At 46.7% G+C, this 27,621-nt stretch overlaps 1 protein-coding gene and 2 long non-coding RNA genes across 4 annotated transcripts in view; 2 read left to right on the top strand and 1 right to left on the bottom strand.

Annotated features, from left to right (window-relative positions):
• The window catches only part of LOC127535135 (sodium channel protein type 4 subunit alpha B-like), a 60,693-nt gene extending 33,534 nt beyond the window's left edge, over positions 1-27,159 (bottom strand). Inside the window, exons 1-4 of the mRNA XM_051952197.1 lie at positions 26,723-27,159; positions 24,185-24,353; positions 23,811-23,939; positions 7,692-7,809 (exon numbers count right to left, since the gene is read on the bottom strand). Of these exons, the coding sequence (XP_051808157.1) occupies positions 7,692-7,809; positions 23,811-23,939; positions 24,185-24,353; positions 26,723-26,811 (505 nt within the window). The 5' untranslated portion in view covers positions 26,812-27,159. The remainder of the gene's footprint in view (positions 1-7,691; positions 7,810-23,810; positions 23,940-24,184; positions 24,354-26,722) is intronic.
• Positions 4,506-6,839, top strand: LOC127535053 (uncharacterized). 2 transcript variants are annotated; one of them, XR_007943702.1, is made up of 5 exons: positions 4,506-4,652; positions 5,354-5,479; positions 5,565-5,772; positions 5,975-6,055; positions 6,466-6,839. It is a non-coding gene; the product is annotated as an uncharacterized LOC127535053 (long non-coding RNA). The 2 variants fall into 2 exon arrangements; XR_007943701.1 differs by having other exon boundaries at positions 5,972-6,055.
• LOC127535054 (uncharacterized) lies at positions 8,008-11,923 on the top strand. Its single transcript, XR_007943703.1, has 3 exons — positions 8,008-8,056; positions 9,017-9,072; positions 11,604-11,923. It is a non-coding gene; the product is annotated as an uncharacterized LOC127535054 (long non-coding RNA).
• Positions 27,160-27,621: the final 462 nt, after the last annotated feature.

Below are 27,621 nucleotides of genomic sequence, written 5' to 3'. Positions count from 1 at the left end.
CCAGGGGCCTCATTTATAAAACATTGCGTAGGATCCATACTAAAGTTTGCGTACGCCGAAAATCTGAAATGCACGTATGCCCTTCGCCCCGATTTATAAAACTGTGTATAAGCACAGCTGCACGCAATTTCCCCTTTATAATCACACACCAGCTGGAAGATTGCACAGGTGGATCCACCTCACATCCCGCCCACAACACACCCACATTTTACCATGAATGGTCAATGCAAAGTAACTCATGAATGTATCTGTATATAAATAAGCTGCTGATCCACGGCATTTCACACAGCGCCCCCTGCAGTCTTTTCCCTACACTGAGCGTAGTTGTGGTGTGAAGCATGTGTGTCTGTACAGGGCTGATTAATGGTTGGACGCTCATCCCATTCGGCTGCATATGGATACATAAACAAAATAATTTACTTTTTTTTGCCTTTTTACTGTGATAGTTGCAGTGAAGAGTGACAGGAAATGGGGAGAAGAGTAGGAAGACATGCATAAAAGTGCCGTGGGCAGGAATCAAACCCGGGCCGCTGCATCAGAGACCAGTCTCTGCAAATGGGTCACCTGCATAACCTGATGAGCCATACGGGCACCTGGTGCTCGGTAAACAAAACTATTTAATGAAGACCAGCGCACCGGCCCAGATGTGGACCGGCCCTTCAGTCAAACGACCTCAGAGTTGTCTTTGACCAGGACATGTCCTTTAACTCACACATTAAACTAGTCTGTAGGACTTCCTTTTTTCACCTGCGTAATATTGTAAAAATCAGGAACATTCTGTCTCAGAGTGATGCAGAAAAATTAGTTCATGCTTTTGTTACTTCCAGGCTTCACTATTGCAATTCGTTATTATCAGGATGTCCCAATAGTTCTCTAGAATAGAATTTAAAATCCTTCTTCTGACATATAAAGCTCTTAGTAACCAATCTCCATCATATCTTAAAGATCTGATAGTACCTTATTATCCTAGTAGAACTCTTTCCTCTCAAGCTGCAGGCTTACTTGTTGTTCCTAGAATTTCTAAAAGTAGAATGGGAGGCAGAGCCTTCAGTTATCAGCTCCTCTCCTGTGGAACCTGCTCCCAGTTTGGGTTCTGGAGGCAGATACCCTCTCTATTTTTAAGATCAGGCTTAAAACGTTCCTTTTTGACAAATCTTATAGTTAGGGCTGACTGGGTGACCCACAGGGGGTCAGCTGGAGTCTTCCTCTTGGACGTCCCTTCGTTCTGCCTCTAGTCATGCTGCTATAGGCCTATAGGCTGCTGGGGGACTTCTCTTGACGCACTGAGCCCTTCTCTATCCACCTTTAGATTTAATATATGTACTAGGGTGACCATACGTCCTCTTTTGCCCGGACATGTCCTCTTTGAGAGGCTGTCCGGCCGGGGTTTATAAAGTCCTTCAAATGTCCGGGTTTTTGATCTTGCCTAGCTTGAGTGCGTCACAGACCAGAGTATTTATCATGGTAGTGTCTACAGATACGGACCCGTACCCGTAGCCTGTGGCCTACGGCAGCCCGATCTCACGGGGATTCGTGAAACTGTCACGTAAGTTTTAGTTTCGGTTTCGTGCGCACCAACACGATTTCATCATGTTTTTCGTGCCGCTCACCACGAAATGCGCACCAATGTATTTTAAACGGCGGACTTTTCGTGCCACTCAGAACGTATTTCAAAAGAATGTGTATATTATATTTTTAATGTAAAACCGTGGCGAATCCAACGCTATATTTTGCATGACATCGTCCCTAAACATAACCCTAACCAAAACCCTAACCATAACCTAACCATAACCTAACCATAACCTAACCATAACCTAACCATAAGCCGGTGGTACACTTACCAATTTGCATAGGAATTTCAAGAATGTCCGGCGGCCGCAAACGCGATCACACAAGCAGTATACGCCGATGGACAGCTTAGATCATCATGAATCCGCCGGTATAAACCACTTTCAGATGTGATTACCACAGCGAAAAACATTTCGTGGTGAGCGGCACGAAAAACATGACGAAATCGTGTTGGTGCGCACGAAACCGAAACTAAAACTTACGTGACAGTTTCACGAATCCCCGTGAGACCGGGTTGCCTACGGATACGGCACCTTCCCTTACCATAAATATTAATGAGCCGGCTGATGAACGCGCTTCGTGATTGGCTGGTAATCCGACGGACATAAATATTAATGAGCCGGTTACCATTCACGTTGAATGGTTCTTTTGGAAACACGCTCTGAGAGGCGGAGTTTGAGCCGAACCCCGGAACGCTCCACACTCACTCACTCCTCGCAGGCTGACAGGCAGGTAGGCACACTGCGAGAGAACACTCGAACCGAAAGAAAATACCGAAACGCAAATGTCATTTCACTGATGAAATGCGAAAAAAGTAGCCCTGTTTTCGTCCGGGTCGTGTCAAATGGGAGGCAGAATGTCCATTCTGCAAAGCTGGGACTTGTGTCTCTGTAGCTAATAAGAAAAGGAAAAAGAAGGAAAAAAGGACTGTTGACTTGAGGCATTATTTCTATATTTTTTTCATTTGCCATTAGACACATTATTTTGAAGAATGGGCTCACTGAACATTGAAGAATAGGCTACCTCTCTTTTTTCTTTTTGTTTAATATTTTGAGGCATTATTTCTGTTTTTACATAATTGATAATTGGGAGGTTATTTTGAAGAATGCTACTCTACCTCACTTTTCCTAACTAAGGTGTAAGTGTCAGACTTAAGAGAGATGATTATTTCTTATTTTGTTAAACATCTGAATACATGTGTTCCTACACAACTTGAGTCAATAACTATTAAAGACTAGAGCATGCCATATTTGTATGTGACTGATTATATTGTTTAGGAGAACTGCTTTAATTTAATAAATATATTATTTATAAATCAACTGTTTGTGAGTGTTTTGGGCTATTTTTCTGTATATCCAGGTAAAGTGTTCTTTTCTGGGGAATTCAGAATATCTGTTTAACTGAGTTTGAAGCACAAAGACCCCTGACCCACGGAAAACCCCTAAAAAGGGGGGGGGGGGGGGGGGGGGGGGGACTGAAAATTTTTCGCCCGCGAGCTGGAAGTGTGTCCTCTTTTCAGAGAAACAGAATATGGTCACCCTAATATATACTGTTATTGCATCACACTAACTCTGTTTCTCCCTGTGTCCTTTCTGTGAGTGTCCTTGGTCCCAGAGCTGGATGCTTCAGATCTGCTCTCCATCACCCTCACTATACTTGATCTGCTCTTCTACATCCTGTTTGAATTTTACTACCAGCTATATATGTAGTAGATTTAATGCCAGAGCTGTACACCAGAACAGGAAACTATGGATCAGTTTACATGTTAGCTTATACTTTTGTATGAATCACCTGTCTGATCATACATGGATCCACCTGTGTGTTCTATGTTCCTTCCCACCAAACAAAAGACGTCTATTAGACGTCTAGATTTTTTTAGACCTAAATTCAACCGTCTACATTCCATCAGTTTTTAGACGGAATTTAGACGTTGCAGTTTAATCAATTATTCTACAACTATTTATTTTTAAAACAACGGTAAGGTGCATAGCTAATCTCCAACTACTGAACTAATATAATTCTGATAGCCGTAGAGCGATATTCAGAATAGTATAAATATAGCCGAGATTTATACTTTTAAATATCTTCCGCATTTCAACGTTTAGATATAGACCGAATCTGGACAACTGAATTTAATCCATCATTTAAAAGTTTTTTTGTTTAAAACAATAACTGTATGTTGCAGAACTGATCTTCAAATACTGAACTGATATAATTATGATAGCCATTGAGCGATATACAGTCTAGTCTAAATATATCCGAGATTTAGATGTCTAAATCTCTACCGCATTTCAACGTTTAGACATAGACTGAATATAGACAACATAATTTTATCCATCATTTAATATTCTTTTATTTAAAACAATAAATGCATGTTGCATAACTGATCTCCAAATACTGAACTAAATCATTTATGATAGCCGTTAAGCGATATCGCTTATAGACCGAATTTCAACAAATTAATTGTATCCAAAGTTATTTATTTAAAATAACTGCATGTTGCAGAACTGATCTCTTGATATTGGACTAAAATCATTTTATTAGCCATGATCGCTATAAACTACAGTCTATATGTAGACGTCTAATATTCCACTTTTCAACGCCGACACCATTCAGAGGTATGTATTTTAAATCTTCGGAAAATAAAAGAAACAATAATCTAATGGAATATAGCCAGCTCTTTCCATGTCCAGCGCCATCTTGGCTTCTATGTTGACAAAGATGCAGCCACCTTATTGGTGGAGCACGCTCATGTGACGGACCGTGCAACCACTTCCTGTAAAAATATTATTCCGCTCAGAGAAGTAGTCCGTGATAAAACTTATCGCCATAGCCGCTTTGCCATGATATCAACGACAAAAATAATTGGTAGCTCTGTAAGGCCCCCGCTTTGTATTCATATGAAGATCACATGATCATAACTTGAAAAAAGCTTCTCTTTATGGACGGCACAACTTCCGACCATGCTGTCAACAGAGGAATCTTTGCGCACATGCGTCACTAGTTTGTTGGAGTGGAACGTTTGAAGACACGGAGGAAAAAGTTTCAAAGAAGTAAATTTGACCTCATTCGGCGGTTAAGAGGTGGGCGCTGAAGCAGCTATTATAGAAAAATGTTTAATTTTGCAATGTTTGGTCCTTTTACAATCATGCTTCAGTTTAGCATTTGCATGTATCGTGTGTCGGTTGATAGCATGAGGGCTAGCGAGTTGCTAGTTTAGCCAGTGTGGGCCATCGACTAGTGGGGAACTTCGGTTTTTTTCAACCTGGGGTCTGTTTTCATGTCATTTCATACATGTGAGTGATGGAGAAATGATTTTTCAACATAGCTCCAGTATTTAGCCAGGCAGGCAGCTTAGCAGCTCAGCTAGCAGCTCAGCTAGCAGCTCAACTAGTGAAAAGTATGGGGCAGCTGGCCCCCCACGTCAAAGTCCACCCTAACGTGCTTTTTTCCCCACACTGATGCTCAGATAGTCTGAACGAGTGTCCCACAACACTGAGAAGTGAACGAAAACCTGGAGTTGAGCTCAATTTTGTGTATGTGTGAAGTTAAGCTGCTGTTTTTATGTAGACTGATGTCAGGGAATGTTTGACTTTGCATCCTATCACAAATGGAAGCCATTGTGTGTAAAGCTTTGAGGTAAAGATTAATGAGCTGTTCATTCTTTTTTCATGGTTTCTGCAGACTAGAGTCGTCTAGCTTTTTGTTTTTCCTTTTTCTTTAACTTTTCACTACAAATGTTCATTATTTATGTTAACATGTGCTGTCCTTGCTTTGTCCAAAGTCCTGATGATTAAGAGGATCACCTACAGGCCAGATTTGTAAAGCAGTTTTATTTTTGGAGGCCAAGAGCAACCCAACTCTGCAGATTTGTTTGAACAACCGGAAACATCAGGAGATCTTTCAAAATGTAAGGCTACGGTATTTCTAAGTGTTTATAATTCAAAACATTGTTTTATCAAATTTGAACATTTCTTTTCTCCTGCTTTTATTAGCATGGCAGCCTTCACCAGTTCATTGACTCAGATATCCTGAGAGTTTGTAATGTTGTCCTCTTTATTTGTATTCTTTTTTGTCCAGTTAATACTTAGAATTTAAATGAATTCAAACAATGTACATCTGTGATAATTATGTCTTCCCCAGGCAATTTACCATCCAGTCCAAAAACTATTTTGACCCCCCCTCTGCATTCCTCTACACCGGGTATAATTTATATGTTTATTATACTCAAATTATTCCCCTGGTTATTAGATCATTTAATGCCGTTTAATGGCCAAAAATAACATTGTTCTCCACTAAGTATTAAACCTGTGTTGGTGAAACAATGATTAGCAGCAGGAGAGGACAAAACACCTAAATGCAATGCTGAATAGAATCATTTTTGTATGTGTCTCTCTCCTAGCAGAGCTCCTAACACCCCAGTAGTATCCTGGAGGGCCTGTGATAGACGGAGCAGTCCTGTGATGACCCCAAAGGACCCCACAGGGTAATCATTCATGTTTATAGCAGCCATTACAATGTTTGCAAATACGATCATTATTGCGTTTGCTGCCCCCACCCCTGTGTACATGGTAATTTAATACATTGGAGTAGACATCATAAGATGCAAATTTTGATATTCTGACCTTTTTTAAAGCCTCTACTGAATGTACTGCAAATGACAAATGGTGTGAGTGAAAAGATTTCATTTCAACACGCTAAACAATGATGACATTGCTGTTGATCTAATTGCTGAGGCAATTATGATGTGAAATTAACTTTGTTATGACCCCAAAAGGTGATTGAACTCGTAGGGGAGCATCACAGCAAAGTAAAAATGTATAGTCAGTTTCAGAGTGACATAAGTGTTGTTTTTTAAGTAAGGTGAGTATGTTCCATTTCTCCCTCTGCCAACAGAGACTCCTAGACCTCAGACTGGAAAAACAGACTCCAGCTCCATGTGGTGGTGGTGGGGGGGGGGGCTACAGGAAACACAGAACTTCCTCCTTCTGAATTTTTTTCTAAAAGCCCCACAAAGTTCTTTAAAAACAAGTGTTTTTTTAAAACAAATGTTTTAAATCTTTTTTTTATTTTCTTTTCACATTGCGAGGCAAATTTCATAAAACCAGTTGGTTGTTAAAAGTATTTATATTTATAGTTTGTTTTACATTTTTTCCACTGTTATAATGTCTAATATTTTGTTCAGTTTATTTTGAATTGTTTTAATTTTTCCAAGTTCAAGGTTTAAATTTATCTTCTATTTGTGTAACATTAAAGAAAAATGATGCCAAGTCCATGATTGTAATGGTTGTATTCTGAATAAATAATGTACTGTAATTACAATTAGTCTACTGATGACAAATGTAGATTAGTGCTAAATTATGAAAAAGCATGACATTAGATTAAAACTGTACTGTGAAAGGTCCAGAAAGAGACGCATTGGTGAAATAGTCGGGACATCCTGAGAGCACATCAAGGTAAGAACTGCAGGTAATTTCTCATTTAGGCTTTTTTTTGTGAGAGAGATTGTCTCCAGTACATTTTTTTTACATTTTTATTGTGAATATTTTTTTATAAATTGCCAAATTCAAATTAATTTATTCGAATTTGGATAAAATATGCATTAATGATTGTCAGTTTATTACAGTATTGATAGGAAACCACTGACTGTTTTTTAGGTCTAACAGACGGCTATTAGACGTGTATTAGACGTGTAGTCTAAAATCGGTATACCAGAGGTCTAAAAATGAAAGTTTTTTAAACGTCTAAATTTAGACTAGACGTCTAAGGAACATTTAGACGTTGTTTAGACGTCTTTTAGACCGAAATAGCTCGGTGGGTTGTTCACCATCCCCCTCTTCCTCCACCTCCTTTCAGCAGCAGATGGTTCCTCCACATAAAGATCCAGGTTCTGTTCCAGGTTTCTCCCTGTTAAAGGGTGTTTTTCTCCCTCTGTCTCCTTAGGGCTGCTCTGGGGTTCATATGGGTTCTGGAAAGCTTCTGGAGACAATCTGACCTGTAGTTGGTGCTTAATAAATAAAACTGAATTGAACTGACACACAAACGGATGGACGGATGGACAGAAACACAGACAGAAAGGTGATCAGACAGACAGGTGACTCTGTGATGTCATGAAGGATATGGATGGAGGAGGAGCTTGATGCAGAAAGTCCTCAGCAGGTTGAACGGACTCAGCAGGAAACAGACAGATTCACAATTAAACCTGTGGATGATGTTTCCCTTACTGAGGACCATGAAGGTCTGCAGACAGACAGGTCAGAAACAGACAGGTCAGAGAGACAGACAGGTCAGAGACAGACAGGTCAGAGACAGACAGGTCAGAAACAGACAGGTCAGAAACAGACAGGTCAGAGACAGACAGGTCAGAAACAGACAGGTCAGAGAGACAGACAGGTCAGAGAGACAGACAGGTCAGAGACAGACAGGTCAGAGAGACAGACAGGTCAGAAACAGACAGGTCAGAAACAGACAGGTCAGAGACAGACAGGTCAGAAACAGACAGGTCAGAGAGACAGACAGGTCAGAGAGACAGACAGGTCAGAGACAGACAGGTCAGAGACAGACAGGTCAGAGAGACAGACAGGTCAGAGAGACAGACAGGTCAGAGACAGGTCAGAGACAGACAGGTCAGAGACAGACAGGTCAGAGACAGACAGGTCAGAAACAGACAGGTCAGAGAGACAGACAGGTCAGAGACAGACAGGTCAGAGACAGACAGGTCAGAGAGAGACAGGTCAGAGAGACAGACAGGTCAGAGACAGACAGGTCAGAGACAGGTCAGAAACAGACAGGTCAGAGACAGACAGGTCAGAGACAGACAGGTCAGAGAGAGACAGGTCAGAAACAGACAGGTCAGAGAGACAGACAGGTCAGAGAGACAGACAGGTCAGAGACAGGTCAGAGACAGACAGGTCAGAGACAGACAGGTCAGAGACAGGTCAGAGACAGACAGGTCAGAGACAGACAGGTCAGAGAGAGACAGGTCAGAAACAGACAGGTCAGAGAGACAGACAGGTCAGAGACAGACAGGTCAGAGACAGGTAAGAGAGACAGACAGGTCAGAGAGACAGACAGGTCAGAGACAGGTCAGAGACAGACAGGTCAGAGAGACAGACAGGTCAGAGACAGACAGGTCAGAGACAGACAGGTCAGAGACAGACAGGTCAGAGACAGGTCAGAGACAGACAGGTCAGAGACAGACAGGTCAGAGAGAGACAGGTCAGAAACAGACAGGTCAGAGAGACAGACAGGTCAGAGACAGGTCAGAGAGACAGACAGGTCAGAGAGACAGACAGGTCAGAGAGACAGACAGGTCAGAGACAGACAGGTCGGAGACAGACAGGTCAGAGACAGACAGGTCAGAAACAGACAGGTCAGAGAGACAGACAGGTCAGAGAGACAGACAGGTCAGAGACAGGTCAGAGACAGACAGGTCAGAGACAGACAGGTCAGAGACAGGTCAGAGACAGACAGGTCAGAGACAGACAGGTCAGAAACAGACAGGTCAGAAACAGACAGGTCAGAGAGACAGACAGGTGAGAGACAGACAGGTCAGAGACAGACAGGTCAGAGACAGGTCAGAGAGACAGACAGGTCAGAGAGACAGACAGGTCAGAGACAGGTCAGAGACAGACAGGTCAGAGACAGACAGGTCAGAGACAGACAGGTCAGAGAGACAGACAGGTCAGAGACAGACAGGTCAGAGACAGACAGAGAGGTCAGAGACAGGTCAGAGAGACAGACAGGTCAGAGAGACAGACAGGTCAGAGACAGGTCAGAGACAGACAGGTCAGAGACAGACAGGTCAGAGAGAGACAGGTCAGAAACAGACAGGTCAGAGAGACAGACAGGTCAGAGAGACAGACAGGTCAGAGAGACAGACAGGTCAGAGACAGACAGGTCAGAGACAGGTCAGAGACATACAGGTCAGAGACAGACAGGTCAGAAACAGACAGGTCAGAGAGACAGACAGGTCAGAGACAGGTCAGAGACAGACAGGTCAGAGACAGACAGGTCAGAGACAGGTCAGAGACAGACAGGTCAGAGACAGACAGGTCAGAGAGAGACAGGTCAGAAACAGACAGGTCAGAGAGACAGACAGGTCAGAGACAGACAGGTCAGAGAGACAGACAGGTCAGAGACAGACAGGTCAGAGACAGACAGAGAGGTCAGAGACAGACAGGTCAGAGACAGGTCAGAGACAGGTCAGAGAGACAGACAGGTCAGAGAGACAGACAGGTCAGAGACAGACAGGTCAGAGACAGACAGGTCAGAGAGACAGACAGGTCAGAGACAGACAGGTCAGAGACAGGTCAGAGACAGGTCAGAGAGACAGACAGGTCAGAGAGACAGACAGGTCAGAGACAGACAGGTCAGAGACAGACAGGTCAGAGAGACAGACAGGTCAGAGACAGACAGGTCAGAGACAGGTCAGAGACAGGTCAGAGAGACAGACAGGTCAGAGAGACAGACAGGTCAGAGACAGACAGGTCAGAGACAGGTCAGAGACAGACAGGTCAGAGACAGACAGGTCAGAGACAGACAGGTCAGAGAGACAGACAGGTCAGAGACAGACAGGTCAGAGACAGACAGAGAGGTCAGAGACAGGTCAGAGAGACAGACAGGTCAGAGAGACAGACAGGTCAGAGACAGGTCAGAGAGACAGACAGGTCAGAGAGACAGACAGGTCAGAGACAGACAGGTCAGAGACAGGTCAGAGACAGACAGGTCAGAGACAGACAGGTCAGAGAGACAGACAGGTCAGAGACAGACAGGTCAGAGACAGACGGGTCAGAGACAGGTCAGAGACAGACAGGTCAGAGACAGACAGGTCAGAGACAGACAGAGAGGTCAGAGACAGGTCAGAGAGACAGACAGGTCAGAGAGACAGACAGGTCAGAGACAGACAGAGAGGTCAGAGACAGGTCAGAGAGACAGACAGGTCAGAGAGACAGACAGGTCAGAGACAGACAGGTCAGAGACAGGTCAGAGAGACAGACAGGTCAGAGACAGACAGGTCAGAGACAGACGGGTCAGAGACAGGTCAGAGACAGACAGGTCAGAGACAGACAGGTCAGAGACAGACAGAGAGGTCAGAGACAGGTCAGAGAGACAGACAGGTCAGAGACAGACAGGTCAGAGACAGACAGGTCAGAGACAGGTCAGAGAGACAGACAGGTCAGAGACAGACAGGTCAGAGAGAGACAGGTCAGAAAACAGACAGGTCAGAGAGACAGACAGGTCAGAGAGACAGACAGGTCAGAGACAGGTCAGAGAGACAGACAGGTCAGAGACAGACAGGTCAGAGAGAGACAGGTCAGAAACAGACAGGTCAGAGAGACAGACAGGTCAGAGAGACAGACAGGTCAGAGACAGGTCAGAGACAGACAGGTCAGAGACAGACGGGTCAGAGACAGGTCAGAGACAGACAGGTCAGAGACAGACAGGTCAGAGACAGACAGAGAGGTCAGAGACAGGTCAGAGAGACAGACAGGTCAGAGACAGACAGGTCAGAGACAGGTCAGAGAGACAGACAGGTCAGAGACAGACAGGTCAGAGACAGACAGGTCAGAGAGAGACAGGTCAGAAACAGACAGGTCAGAGAGACAGACAGGTCAGAGAGACAGACAGGTCAGAGACAGGTCAGAGACAGACAGGTCAGAGACAGGTCAGAGACAGACAGGTCAGAGACAGGTCAGAGAGACAGACAGGTCAGAGAGACAGACAGGTCAGAGACAGGTCAGAGACAGACAGGTCAGAGAGACAGACAGGTCAGAGACAGACAGGTCAGAGACAGACAGGTCAGAGACAGACAGGTCAGAGAGAGACAGGTCAGAAACAGACAGGTCAGAGAGACAGACAGGTCAGAGACAGGTCAGAGAGACAGACAGGTCAGAGAGACAGACAGGTCAGAGAGACAGACAGGTCAGAGACAGGTCAGAGACAGACAGGTCAGAGAGACAGACAGGTCAGAGACAGGTCAGAGACAGACAGGTCAGAGACAGGTCAGAGACAGACAGGTCAGAAACAGACAGGTCAGAGAGACAGACAGGTCAGAGACAGACAGGTCAGAGACAGACAGGTCAGAGACAGGTCAGAGAGACAGACAGGTCAGAGAGACAGACAGGTCAGAGAGACAGACAGGTCAGAGACAGGTCAGAGACAGACAGGTCAGAGACAGACAGGTCAGAGACAGACAGGTCAGAGAGACAGACAGGTCAGAGACAGACAGGTCAGAGACAGACAGAGAGGTCAGAGACAGGTCAGAGAGACAGACAGGTCAGAGAGACAGACAGGTCAGAGACAGACAGGTCAGAGAGACAGACAGGTCAGAGACAGACAGGTCAGAGAGACAGACAGGTCAGAGAGGACAGACAGGTCAGAGACAGGTCAGAGACAGACAGGTCAGAAACAGACAGGTCAGAGAGACAGACAGGTCAGAGAGACAGACAGGTCAGAGACAGACAGGTCAGAGACAGGTCAGAGACATACAGGTCAGAGACAGACAGGTCAGAGACAGGTCAGAGACAGACAGGTCAGAGACAGACAGGTCAGAGAGAGACAGGTCAGAAAACAGACAGGTCAGAGAGACAGACAGGTCAGAGAGACAGACAGGTCAGAGACAGACAGGTCAGAGACAGGTCAGAGACAGGTCAGAGACAGACAGGTCAGAAACAGACAGGTCAGAGAGACAGACAGGGTCAGAGAGACAGACAGGTCAGAGACAGACAGGTCAGAGACAGGTCAGAGACATACAGGTCAGAGACAGACAGGTCAGAGACAGGTCAGAGACAGACAGGTCAGAGACAGACAGGTCAGAGAGAGACAGGTCAGAAACAGACAGGTCAGAGAGACAGACAGGTCAGAGACAGACAGGTCAGAGAGACAGACAGGTCAGAGACAGACAGGTCAGAGACAGACAGAGAGGTCAGAGACAGACAGGTCAGAGACAGGTCAGAGACAGGTCAGAGAGACAGACAGGTCAGAGAGACAGACAGGTCAGAGACAGACAGGTCAGAGACAGACAGGTCAGAGAGACAGACAGGTCAGAGACAGACAGGTCAGAGACAGGTCAGAGACAGGTCAGAGAGACAGACAGGTCAGAGACAGACAGAGAGGTCAGAGACAGGTCAGAGAGACAGACAGGTCAGAGAGAGACAGGTCAGAAACAGACAGGTCAGAGAGACAGACAGGTCAGAGAGACAGACAGGTCAGAGACAGGTCAGAGACAGACAGAGAGGTCAGAGACAGACAGGTCAGAGACAGGTCAGAGACAGGTCAGAGAGAGACAGGTCAGAGAGACAGACAGGTCAGAGACAGACAGGTCAGAGAGACAGACAGGTCAGAGAGACAGACAGGTCAGAGAGACAGACAGGTCAGAGACAGGTCAGAGAGACAGACAGGTCAGAGAGACAGACAGGTCAGAGAGACAGACAGGTCAGAGACAGACAGGTCAGAGACAGGTCAGAGACAGGTCAGAGAGACAGACAGGTCAGAGAGACAGACAGGTCAGAGACAGACAGGTCAGAGACAGACAGAGAGGTCAGAGACAGGTCAGAGAGACAGACAGGTCAGAGAGACAGACAGGTCAGAGACAGGTCAGAGAGACAGACAGGTCAGAGAGACAGACAGGTCAGAGACAGACAGGTCAGAGACAGGTCAGAGACAGGTCAGAGACAGACAGGTCAGAGACAGACAGGTCAGAGACAGACAGGTCAGAGAGACAGACAGGTCAGAGACAGACAGGTCAGAGGACAGACGGGTCAGAGACAGGTCAGAGACAGACAGGTCAGAGACAGACAGGTCAGAGACAGACAGAGAGGTCAGAGACAGGTCAGAGAGACAGACAGGTCAGAGAGACAGACAGGTCAGAGACAGACAGGTCAGAGACAGGTCAGAGAGACAGACAGGTCAGAGACAGACAGGTCAGAGACAGACGGGTCAGAGACAGGTCAGAGACAGACAGGTCAGAGACAGACAGGTCAGAGACAGACAGAGAGGTCAGAGACAGGTCAGATAGACAGACAGGTCAGAGACAGACAGGTCAGAGACAGACAGGTCAGAGACAGGTCAGAGAGACAGACAGGTCAGAGACAGACAGGTCAGAGAGAGACAGGTCAGAAACAGACAGGTCAGAGAGACAGACAGGTCAGAGAGACAGACAGGTCAGAGACAGGTCAGAGACAGACAGGTCAGAGACAGACGGGTCAGAGACAGACAGGTCAGAGACAGACAGAGAGGTCAGAGACAGGTCAGAGAGACAGACAGGTCAGAGACAGACAGGTCAGAGACAGACAGGTCAGAGACAGGTCAGAGAGACAGACAGGTCAGAGACAGACAGGTCAGAGACAGACAGGTCAGAGAGAGACAGGTCAGAGACAGACAGGTCAGAGACAGACGGGTCAGAGACAGGTCAGAGACAGACAGGTCAGAGACAGACAGGTCAGAGACAGACAGAGAGGTCAGAGACAGGTCAGAGAGACAGACAGGTCAGAGACAGACAGGTCAGAGACAGGTCAGAGAGACAGACAGGTCAGAGACAGACAGGTCAGAGAGAGACAGGTCAGAAACAGACAGGTCAGAGAGACAGACAGGTCAGAGAGACAGACAGGTCAGAGACAGGTCAGAGACAGACAGGTCAGAGACAGGTCAGAGACAGACAGGTCAGAGACAGACAGGTCAGAGAGAGACAGGTCAGAAACAGACAGGTCAGAGAGACAGACAGGTCAGAGACAGACAGGTCAGAGAGACAGACAGGTCAGAGACAGACAGGTCAGAGACAGACAGAGAGGTCAGAGACAGACAGGTCAGAGACAGGTCAGAGACAGGTCAGAGAGACAGACAGGTCAGAGAGACAGACAGGTCAGAGACAGACAGGTCAGAGACAGGTCAGAGACAGACCGGTCAGAGACAGACAGGTCAGAGACAGACAGGTCAGAGAGACAGACAGGTCAGAGACAGACAGGTCAGAGACAGACAGAGAGGTCAGAGACAGGTCAGAGAGACAGACAGGTCAGAGAGACAGACAGGTCAGAGACAGGTCAGAGAGACAGACAGGTCAGAGAGACAGACAGGTCAGAGACAGACAGGTCAGAGACAGGTCAGAGACAGGTCAGAGACAGACAGGTCAGAGACAGACAGGTCAGAGAGACAGACAGGTCAGAGACAGACAGGTCAGAGACAGACGGGTCAGAGACAGGTCAGAGACAGACAGGTCAGAGAGAGACAGGTCAGAAACAGACAGGTCAGAGAGACAGACAGGTCAGAGAGACAGACAGGTCAGAGACAGGTCAGAGACAGACAGGTCAGAGACAGACGGGTCAGAGACAGGTCAGAGACAGACAGGTCAGAGACAGACAGGTCAGAGACAGACAGAGAGGTCAGAGACAGGTCAGAGAGACAGACAGGTCAGAGACAGACAGGTCAGAGACAGACAGGTCAGAGACAGGTCAGAGAGACAGACAGGTCAGAGAGACAGACAGGTCAGAGACAGACAGGTCAGAGACAGACAGGTCAGAGACAGGTCAGAGAGACAGACAGGTCAGAGACAGACAGGTCAGAGACAGACAGGTCAGAGAGAGACAGGTCAGAGACAGACAGGTCAGAGACAGACAGGTCAGAGACAGACAGGTCAGAGACAGACAGAGAGGTCAGAGACAGGTCAGAGAGACAGACAGGTCAGAGACAGACAGGTCAGAGACAGGTCAGAGAGACAGACAGGTCAGAGACAGACAGGTCAGAGACAGACAGGTCAGAGAGAGACAGGTCAGAAACAGACAGGTCAGAGAGACAGACAGGTCAGAGAGACAGACAGGTCAGAGACAGGTCAGAGACAGACAGGTCAGAGACAGGTCAGAGACAGACAGGTCAGAGACAGACAGGTCAGAGAGAGACAGGTCAGAAACAGACAGGTCAGAGAGACAGACAGGTCGGAGAGACAGACAGGTCAGAGAGACAGACAGGTCAGAGAGAGACAGGTCAGAAACAGACAGGTCAGAGAGACAGACAGGTCAGAGAGACAGACAGGTCAGAGAGAGACAGGTCAGAAACAGACAGGTCAGAGAGACAGACAGGTCGGAGACAGACAGGTCAGAAACAGACAGGTCAGAGACAGACAGGTCAGAGAGACAGACAGGTCAGAGACAGGTCAGAAACAGACAGGTCAGAGACAGACAGGTCAGAGACAGACAGGTCAGAGAGAGACAGGTCAGAAACAGACAGGTCAGAGAGACAGACAGGTCAGAGAGACAGACAGGTCAGAAACAGACAGGTTAGAGAGACAGACAGGTCAGAGACAGACAGGTCAGAGACAGACAGGTCAGAGAGACAGACAGGTCAGAAACAGACAGGTTAGAGAGACAAACAGGTCAGAGACAGACAGGTCAGAGAGACAGACAGGTCAGAGAGACAGACAGGTCAGAGACAGACAGGTCAGAGACAGACAGGTCAGAGACAGGTCAGAGACAGACAGGTCAGAGACAGACAGGTCAGAGACAGGTCAGAGAGACAGACAGGTCAGAGAGACAGACAGGTCAGAGACAGACAGGTCAGAGACAGACAGGTCAGAGAGACAGACAGGTCAGAGACAGGTCAGAAACAGACAGGTCAGAGAGACAGACAGGTCAGAGAGACAGACAGGTCAGAAACAGACAGGTTAGAGAGACAGACAGGTCAGAGACAGACAGGTCAGAGACAGACAGGTCAGAAACAGACAGGTCAGAGAGACAGACAGGTTAGAGAGACAGACAGGTCAGAGACAGACAGGTCAGAGACAGACAGGTCAGAGAGACAGACAGGTCAGAGACAGACAGGTCAGAGACAGACAGGTCAGAGACAAACAGGTCAGAAACAGACAGGTCAGAGAGACAGACAGGTCAGAGACAGACAGGTCAGAGACAGACAGGTCAGAGAGACAGACAGGTTAGAGAGACAGACAGGTCAGAGAGACAGACAGGTCAGAGAGACAGACAGGTCAGAGACAGACAGGTCAGAAACAGACAGGTCAGAGAGACAGACAGGTTAGAGAGACAGACAGGTCAGAGACAGACAGGTCAGAGACAGACAGGTCAGAGAGACAGACAGGTCAGAGACAGACAGGTCAGAAACAGACAGGTCAGAGAGACAGACAGGTTAGAGAGACAGACAGGTCAGAGACAGACAGGTCAGAGACAGACAGGTCAGAGGACAGACAGGTCAGAGACAGACAGGTCAGAGACAGACAGGTCAGAGAGACAGACAGGTCAGAGAGACAGACAGGTCAACCAGATGTTGAGCCTCAGTCCCTGTTTTTGACTAATTCTGATCTTACCTTTATATTTCACTTTAAAAGCTGCTGATCTAGCTTTGCTTGGTGTGTGTTTTTTTTCAGCACAACCTCACCTGTGTGATTCTGTGGACACCATAAACATGTGTAACCAACCCTTTTCAGAACTTAGAATGCAAATATAAATTGTTTATGTCATAAAATAATGTGCAAATTTAGCAGTAAACACAGTTATATACCATTATTTGCACTAAAATGCAGGAAATTTTCAATCAATCAATCAAACTTTATTTATAGAGTACTTTTCATACAAAGACTGTAACGCAAAGTGCTGTACAACATTTAAAAACATTAAAACAAAAAGACCCATCCCACCCTCCCTCCATAATAACATCTTCCTTCAGCGTGGTGTGGCCGGCCATGGGTCAGTTTAGTCAAACTGATGATGGTTCAGACCTCTGGCTCAGATCAGAGTAACGGTTCAGATTCATTTTTAAGGACTTACAGCCTCCTGATGCAAAATATAGTCAAATGTCCAGAAACAGCCCCGTCCATCTGCTGCTGGTTCTTCCTCCTAAACTTTACCACAAAAACCGCCTTTTTCCTGTCATTGATCCCTGTCCCCACCCTGTCCACTCCTACCCTGTCCCCACCCTGTCCTTTCCTGTCCTGTCCACCCCCACCCTGTCCCCACCTTGTCCACTCCCATCCTGTTCCCACTCTGTCCACTACCACCTTGTCCTCACCCTGTCCACGACCGCCCTGTCCACTCCCACCCTGTCCCCACCCTGTTCACTCCTACCCTGTCCCCACCCTGTTCACTCCTACCCTGTCCCCACAGACAGAAACAGACAGGTCAGAAACAGACAGGTCAGAGAGACAGACAGGTCAGAGACAGGTCAGAGACAGACAGGTCAGAGACAGACAGGTCAGAGACAGGTCAGAGACAGACAGGTCAGAGACAGACAGGTCAGAGAGAGACAGGTCAGAAACAGACAGGTCAGAGAGACAGACAGGTCAGAGACAGACAGGTCAGAGAGACAGACAGGTCAGAGACAGACAGGTCAGAGACAGACAGAGAGGTCAGAGACAGACAGGTCAGAGACAGGTCAGAGACAGGTCAGAGAGACAGACAGGTCAGAGAGACAGACAGGTCAGAGACAGACAGGTCAGAGACAGACAGGTCAGAGAGACAGACAGGTCAGAGACAGACAGGTCAGAGACAGGTCAGAGACAGGTCAGAGAGACAGACAGGTCAGAGAGACAGACAGGTCAGAGACAGACAGGTCAGAGACAGACAGGTCAGAGAGACAGACAGGTCAGAGACAGACAGGTCAGAGACAGGTCAGAGACAGGTCAGAGAGACAGACAGGTCAGAGAGACAGACAGGTCAGAGACAGGTCAGAGAGACAGACAGGTCAGAGAGACAGACAGGTCAGAGACAGACAGGTCAGAGACAGGTCAGACAGACAGGTCAGAGACAGACAGGTCAGAGACAGACAGGTCAGAGAGACAGACAGGTCAGAGACAGACAGGTCAGAGACAGACGGGTCAGAGACAGGTCAGAGACAGACAGGTCAGAGACAGACAGGTCAGAGACAGACAGAGAGGTCAGAGACAGGTCAGAGAGACAGACAGGTCAGAGAGACAGACAGGTCAGAGACAGACAGGTCAGAGACAGGTCAGAGAGACAGACAGGTCAGAGACAGACAGGTCAGAGACAGACGGGTCAGAGACAGGTCAGAGACAGACAGGTCAGAGACAGACAGGTCAGAGACAGACAGGTCAGAGACAGGTCAGAGAGACAGACAGGTCAGAGACAGACAGGTCAGAGACAGACAGGTCAGAGAGAGACAGGTCAGAGACAGACAGGTCAGAGACAGACGGGTCAGAGACAGACAGGTCAGAGACAGACAGAGAGGTCAGAGACAGGTCAGAGAGACAGACAGGTCAGAGACAGACAGGTCAGAGACAGGTCAGAGAGACAGACAGGTCAGAGACAGACAGGTCAGAGAGACAGACAGGTCAGAGAGACAGACAGGTCAGAGACAGGTCAGAGACAGACAGGTCAGAGACAGGTCAGAGACAGACAGGTCAGAGACAGACAGGTCAGAGAGAGACAGGTCAGAAACAGACAGGTCGGAGAGACAGACAGGTCAGAGAGACAGACAGGTCAGAGAGAGACAGGTCAGAAACAGACAGGTCAGAGAGACAGACAGGTCAGAGAGACAGACAGGTCAGAGAGAGACAGGTCAGAAACAGACAGGTCAGAGAGACAGACAGGTCGGAGACAGACAGGTTAGAGAGACAGACAGGTCAGAGACAGACAGGTCAGAGACAGACAGGTCAGAGAGACAGACAGGTCAGAAACAGACAGGTTAGAGAGACAAACAGGTCAGAGACAGACAGGTCAGAGAGACAGACAGGTCAGAGAGACAGACAGGTCAGAGACAGACAGGTCAGAGACAGACAGGTCAGAGAGACAGACAGGTCAGAGAGACAGACAGGTCAGAAACAGACAGGTTAGAGAGACAGACAGGTCAGAGACAGGTCAGAGACAGACAGGTCAGAGACAGGTCAGAGACAGACAGGTCAGAGACAGACAGGTCAGAGAGAGACAGGTCAGAAACAGACAGGTCAGAGAGACAGACAGGTCGGAGAGACAGACAGGTCAGAGAGACAGACAGGTCAGAGAGAGACAGGTCAGAAACAGACAGGTCAGAGAGACAGACAGGTCAGAGAGACAGACAGGTCAGAGAGAGACAGGTCAGAAACAGACAGGTCAGAGAGACAGACAGGTCGGAGACAGACAGGTCAGAAACAGACAGGTCAGAGACAGACGGGTCAGAGACAGGTCAGAGACAGACAGGTCAGAGACAGACAGGTCAGAGACAGACAGAGAGGTCAGAGACAGGTCAGAGAGACAGGTCAGAAACAGACAGGTCAGAGAGACAGACAGGTCAGAGACAGGTCAGAAACAGACAGGTCAGAGACAGACAGGTCAGAGACAGACAGGTCAGAGAGAGACAGGTCAGAGAGACAGACAGGTCAGAGAGACAGACAGGTCAGAAACAGACAGGTTAGAGAGACAGACAGGTCAGAGACAGACAGGTCAGAGACAGACAGGTCAGAGAGACAGACAGGTCAGAGAGACAGACAGGTCAGAGACAGGTCAGAGACAGACAGGTCAGAGACAGGTCAGAGACAGACAGGTCAGAGACAGACAGGTCAGAGAGAGACAGGTCAGAAACAGACAGGTCAGAGAGACAGACAGGTCGGAGAGACAGACAGGTCAGAGACAGACAGGTCAGAGACAGACAGGTCAGAGAGACAGACAGGTCAGAGAGACAGACAGGTCAGAGACAGGTCAGAGACAGACGGGTCAGAGACAGGTCAGAGACAGACAGGTCAGAGACAGACAGAGAGGTCAGAGACAGGTCAGAGAGACAGGTCAGAGACAGACAGGTCAGAGACAGACAGGTCAGAGAGACAGACAGGTCAGAAACAGACAGGTTAGAGAGACAAACAGGTCAGAGACAGACAGGTCAGAGAGACAGACAGGTCAGAGAGACAGACAGGTCAGAGACAGACAGGTCAGAGACAGACAGGTCAGAGACAGGTCAGAGACAGACAGGTCAGAGACAGACAGGTCAGAGACAGGTCAGAGAGACAGACAGGTCAGAGAGACAGACAGGTCAGAGACAGACAGGTCAGAGACAGAAAGGTCAGAGAGACAGACAGGTTAGAGAGACAGACAGGTCAGAGACAGACAGGTCAGAGAGACAGACAGGTCAGAGAGACAGACAGGTCAGAAACAGACAGGTCAGAGAGACAGACAGGTCAGAGAGACAGACAGGTCAGAGACAAACAGGTCAGAAACAGACAGGTCAGAGAGACAGACAGGTCAGAGACAGGTCAGAAACAGACAGGTCAGAGACAGACAGGTCAGAGACAGACAGGTCAGAGAGAGACAGGTCAGAGAGACAGACAGGTCAGAGAGACAGACAGGTCAGAAACAGACAGGTTAGAGAGACAGACAGGTCAGAGACAGACAGGTCAGAGACAGACAGGTCAGAGAGACAGACAGGTCAGAGAGACAGACAGGTCAGAGACAGGTCAGAGACAGACAGGTCAGAGACAGGTCAGAGACAGACAGGTCAGAGACAGACAGGTCAGAGAGAGACAGGTCAGAAACAGACAGGTCAGAGAGACAGACAGGTCGGAGAGACAGACAGGTCAGAGAGACAGACAGGTCAGAGAGAGACAGGTCAGAAACAGACAGGTCAGAGAGACAGACAGGTCAGAGAGACAGACAGGTCAGAGAGAGACAGGTCAGAAACAGACAGGTCAGAGAGACAGACAGGTCGGAGACAGACAGGTCAGAAACAGACAGGTCAGAGACAGACGGGTCAGAGACAGGTCAGAGAGACAGGTCAGAGACAGACAGGTCAGAGACAGACAGGTCAGAGAGACAGACAGGTCAGAAACAGACAGGTTAGAGAGACAAACAGGTCAGAGACAGACAGGTCAGAGAGACAGACAGGTCAGAGAGACAGACAGGTCAGAGACAGACAGGTCAGAGACAGACAGGTCAGAGACAGGTCAGAGACAGACAGGTCAGAGACAGACAGGTCAGAGACAGGTCAGAGAGACAGACAGGTCAGAGAGACAGACAGGTCAGAGACAGACAGGTCAGAGACAGAAAGGTCAGAGAGACAGACAGGTCAGAGACAGGTCAGAAACAGACAGGTCAGAGAGACAGACAGGTCAGAGAGACAGACAGGTCAGAAACAGACAGGTCAGAGAGACAGACAGGTCAGAGAGACAGACAGGTCAGAGACAAACAGGTCAGAAACAGACAGGTCAGAGAGACAGACAGGTCAGAGACAGACAGGTCAGAGACAGACAGGTCAGAGAGACAGACAGGTTAGAGAGACAGACAGGTCAGAGAGACAGACAGGTCAGAGAGACAGACAGGTCAGAGACAGACAGGTCAGAAACAGACAGGTCAGAGAGACAGACAGGTTAGAGAGACAGACAGGTCAGAGACAGACAGGTCAGAGACAGACAGGTCAGAGAGACAGACAGGTCAGAGACAGACAGGTCAGAAACAGACAGGTCAGAGAGACAGACAGGTTAGAGAGACAGACAGGTCAGAGACAGACAGGTCAGAGACAGACAGGTCAGAGAGACAGACAGGTCAGAGACAGACAGGTCAGAGACAGACAGGTCAGAGAGACAGACAGGTCAGAGAGACAGACAGGTCAACCAGATGTTGAGCCTCAGTCCCTGTTTTTGACTAATTCTGATCTTACCTTTATATTTCACTTTAAAAGCTGCTGATCTAGCTTTGCTTGGTGTGTGTTTTTTTCAGCACAACCTCACCTGTGTGATTCTGTGGACACCATAAACATGTGTAACCAACCCTTTTCAGAACTTAGAATGCAAATATAAATTGTTTATGTCATAAAATAATGTGCAAATTTAGCAGTAAACACAGTTATATACCATTATTTGCACTAAAATGCAGGAAATTTTCAATCAATCAATCAAACTTTATTTATAGAGTACTTTTCATACAAAGACTGTAACGCAAAGTGCTGTACAACATTTAAAAACATTAAAAACAAAAAGACCCATCCCACCCTCCCTCCATAATAACATCTTCCTTCAGCGTGGTGTGGCCGGCCATGGGTCAGTTTAGTCAAACTGATGATGGTTCAGACCTCTGGCTCAGATCAGAGTAACGGTTCAGATTCATTTTAAGGACTTACAGCCTCCTGATGCAAAATATAGTCAAATGTCCAGAAACAGCCCCGTCCATCTGCTGCTGGTTCTTCCTCCTAAACTTTACCACAAAAACCGCCTTTTTCCTGTCATTGATCCCTGTCCCCACCCTGTCCACTCCTACCCTGTCCCCACCCTGTCCTTTCCTGTCCTGTCCACCCCCACCCTGTCCCCACCTTGTCCACTCCCATCCTGTTCCCACTCTGTCCACTACCACCTTGTCCTCACCCTGTCCACGACCGCCCTGTCCACTCCCACCCTGTCCCCACCCTGTTCACTCCTACCCTGTCCCCACAGACAGAAACAGACAGGTCAGAGAGACAGACAGGTCAGAGACAGACAGGTCAGAGACAGGTCAGAGACAGACAGGTCAGAGACAGACAGAGAGGTCAGAGACAGGTCAGAGAGACAGACAGGTCAGAGAGACAGACAGGTCAGAGACAGACAGGTCAGAGACAGACAGGTCAGAGACAGACAGAGAGGTCAGAGACAGGTCAGAGAGACAGACAGGTCAGAGAGACAGACAGGTCAGAGACAGACAGGTCAGAGACAGACAGGTCAGAGACAGGTCAGAAACAGACAGGTCAGAGACAGACAGGTCAGAGACAGACAGGTCAGAGAGAGACAGGTCAGAAACAGACAGGTCAGAGAGACAGACAGGTCAGAGAGACAGACAGGTCAGAAACAGACAGGTTAGAGAGACAGACAGGTCAGAGACAGACAGGTCAGAGACAAACAGGTCAGAAACAGACAGGTCAGAGAGACAGACAGGTCAGAGACAGACAGGTCAGAGAGACAGACAGGTCAGAGAGACAGACAGGTCAGAAACAGACAGGTCAGAAACAGACAGGTCAGAGACAGACAGGTCAGAGACAGACAGGTTAGAGAGACAGACAGGTCAGAAACAGACAGGTCAGAGACAGACAGGTCAGAAACAGACAGGTCAGAAACAGACAGGTCAGAGAGACAGACAGGTCAGAAACAGACAGGTCAGAGACAGACAGGTCAGAAACAGACAGGTCAGAAACAGACACGTCAGAGAGACAGACAGGTCAGAGAGACAGACAGGTCAGAGACAGAAAGGTCAGAGAGACAGACAGGTCAGAGAGACAGACAGGTCAGAAACAGACAGGTCAGAGAGACAGACAGGTCAGAGACAGACAGGTCAGAGACAGACAGGTTAGAGACAGACCTTCTGTGATTGGTAGAAGAGATCCAGATCTTCCAATGGGGTTGTGAGGAGTTCAGGGGGCGGGTCCCCGTAGACAAAGGGGAGGAGCTTCCCTGCTGCCATGTCATTGGACGGAGCTGTCTCTGTTACCTAGGCAACACAGCTGCGTGAGTGTTACTGAGCACCGATTGGTCCGATTAGAATAAAACCAGGAAACACATCGTAGTAATAATAATAAAACAATCACAAAATAGATATAGTAGAACGTCAAAACTGATATATCTCTCCATGTTCATTGTACATATCAGCATATTGATCCTGGTATTGATTAGTGTATTGATCAGTGTATTGATCCTGGTATTGATCAGTGTATTGATCCTGATATTGATCGGTACCTGATCGTTCTGCTGCTTCTTCTCCTCGGTTTCACGTCGTTCTCTGATCTCCTCCAGAGAGGCTGGAGTGAAGCGTCTGAAGACCTCCGTACCAATGGGGGGCAGCAGAGACAACATCCCTTCATTCTGGAGCTCCGCCCGAACCTCTCTGTCGCCTAGCAACCGGCTCCTGTGAGGACGACAACAATAATAACCTGGATTTATGGTTTTGAATTTATAAGTTCCAAGTGACTGGTGAGGCTCAGATTGATTCGGTCAGTTAGCGGGTCGTTAGTTTAGAACACGGAGGAGATCCTGATGGAGAACAGACAGAACACTGAGGAGATCTTGATGGAGAACAGACAGAACACTGAGGAGATCTTGATGAAGAACAGAGGGGAGAACACTGAGGAGATCCTGCTAGAGAATAGAGATCTGATAGTTCTCCTCAGCAGTCAGACATGTTCCTGCTGGTGTTCCTACACCAGTCATGGTTCCTGCGGAGGCAGGAAGCAGATGAGATGTAATGATCTGTGAAGAACTACACCAGAAACAGAACCTGCTCCTAGAACAAACCTTCAAAAACATTATTTTTCTTTCTTCTTGTGAAACAGCAGTTCCTCATTTAGATCAGTCTGTTAGGAATCATCTCCAGTAGTTTAAGTTGAAGTTCTGGAATCTGAAGAAGTGTTTTTGATGAAACATCTGGTTTAAATGTGAAACTCCCAGAAGAGGAAGTCCCTCTGGATGTTCTATGTTCCAGATCTGTAGAGTGGGATGGAATGAAAGCTGTAACTAGAGCCTGGAACAGGAAGTTCAGGAATGCATCTCTGAGGAGAACATGTGTTCCTCTGAAGATGTAGAATAGAACAGAATGTGCTTTATTGTCATTGTACAGTGTACAACGAAACTGGAAAATGTTCCCCAGAATAAATCAGCCCAACCAAACTGAAAACAGAACATCAGATCTTCATCTTCCAGCTGGATCTCAACGTCTGACAGGAAAATGAACTGAATATAAACTTGAAGTCAGGATATTTCATCACTTTATTCTCTTGGAACTGATGTTCTCTCCTCATCCTGTAGATGTTTTCTACTTGTGTGGTTCCTCTGCACTGTGCTCCTCAGCTGGAGGAGATGTTCCTCCATGCTGGATGGATCTCTAAGTAATTCATGGAACCTTAAATGTCCTCAGTCCTCTAATAACAACAAAGCAGACGTCAGTCCAGATGCAGCTGGAACCCTTTATCTCCCAGAACCTCCCCTCCTCCTACAGCTGGAACTCTCTAGAACCCGAACAGAGTGACGCCTCCACTTCCTGTTTCACTGGAGACAGAAATCTGATCTGGATTCACCGATCAGAAAACTATTGATCAGAGCCAATAAAACTATTGATCAGAAAATTAAAACTATTGATCAGAACCAATAAAAGTATTTATCAGAAACATTAAAACTATTGATCAGAAACAATAAAAGTATTGATCAGAAACAATAAAAGTATTTATCAGAAACATTAAAACTATTGATCAGAACCAATAAAACTATTGATCAGAACCAATAAAACTATTGATCAGAACCAATAAAAGTATTTATCAGAAACATTAAAACTATTGATCAGAAACATTAAAACTATTGATCAGAACCAATAAAACTATTGATCAGAACCAATAAAAGTATTTATCAGAAACACTAAAACTATTGATCAGAAACATTAAAACTATTGATCAGAACCAATAAAACTATTGATCAGAACCAATAAAACTATTGATCAGAACTAATAAAAGTATTTATCAGAAACATTAAAACTATTGATCAGAACCAATAAAACTATTGATCAGAACCAATAAAACTATTGATCAGAGACATTAAAACTATTGATCAGAAACATTAAAACTATTGATCAGAACCAATAAAACTATTGATCAGAAACATTAAAACTATTGATCAGAACCAATAAAACTATTGATCAGAACCAATAAAACTATTGATCAGAGACATTAAAACTATTGATCAGAAACATTAAAACTATTGATCAGAACCAATAAAAGTATTTATCAGAAACATTAAAACTATTGATCAGAAACATTAAAACTATTGATCAGAACCAATAAAACTATTGATCAGAACCAATAAAAGTATTGATCAGAAACACTAAAACTATTGATCAGAAACATTAAAACTATTGATCAGAACCAATAAAACTATTGATCAGAACCAATAAAACTATTGATCAGAAACATTAAAACTATTGATCAGAACCAATAAAAGTATTTATCAGAAACATTAAAACTATTGATCAGAAACAATAAAACTATTGATCAGAAACAATAAAAGTACTGATCCGAAACATTAAAACTATTGATCCGAAACATTAAAACTATTCTATATATTTATGTTTATATTTTATTATAATCAGTATTTTTATTCACACAGAAGCTGAAGATCCGATTGAAATAGAAAAGTTTACTGAGCAGCAACAATAACAGCAGAACCAGGACCAGAACCAGAACCAGAACCAGAACCAGGGTTAGTCAGGTAAATCATGTGAGTCAGACTTACACCTGTGCAGGACTCAGTCTCAGCTGATTGGTTCTCCTCAGCTGCTCCAGTCGCTCCTCCGTCCTCCTCCAGAACTCAAACAGCGACATCTTCCTGCCGCTGTCCGTCCACCTGCCTCACCTGTTAGATACCTGTCTGTCTGTCTGCCCGTCTGCCTGTATGTCCGTCTGCCTGTATGTCCGTCTGCCTGTATGTCCGTCTGCCTGTATGTCCGTCTGTCTGCCCGTCTGCCTGTCTCTGATTCTGCTGCTTCAGTCTCTCTCTGATCGCCGTCTGTTCATCTGCAGCCTGAACTGAAAAACATAAAAGCACAGCAACACACTCAGTAACACACACACACAATAATACACACTAATACACACACACACACACACACACACACACACACACACACAGAGTGTTTCGCAAGAGCTTCTCTCAGATAACAGCCTCCTGTTCTCTGCAAATGTCTTAATGAGAACATCACATCCTGGTTTCCTGGAAGCACACACACACACACACACACACACACACACACACACACACACACACACACACACACACACACACACACACACACAGCAGAGGAACAGAGGCTCGCTTGTTTGACGACAAAACTTTCTAGTAGTTCTATCTCTGTGAGGACTTTCAGTGCAGCTCAGTTCATGAAGCAGAACATGAGATTCTGGAGCAGTTCCCAGTATTGGGCCTTCTTGGAGTCTCTGGGTGGTTCCTAGAAGGGGTTCCACCTGGAGACTCCATAGTTCTCCGAGAAGACTAAACCCTCCTTTGCGTTGTAATTAATTAACTGAAATTAACACGTTAAATTCCCAGCCCTAAATGTGACATTTAGTCAATCAAATGCTTGTCTGAAAAGTAGTGTATTCAGCTGACTTTTCCATCCATCTACGTTCATGAGC

Source organism: Acanthochromis polyacanthus, chromosome 8 (genome assembly GCF_021347895.1).
Source record: "Acanthochromis polyacanthus isolate Apoly-LR-REF ecotype Palm Island chromosome 8, KAUST_Apoly_ChrSc, whole genome shotgun sequence".
NCBI classification, from domain to species: domain Eukaryota; kingdom Metazoa; phylum Chordata; class Actinopteri; family Pomacentridae; genus Acanthochromis; species Acanthochromis polyacanthus.
The sequence above is the reverse complement of the archived record's forward strand: the minus strand, read 5'-3'. Positions and strand labels throughout refer to the sequence as shown.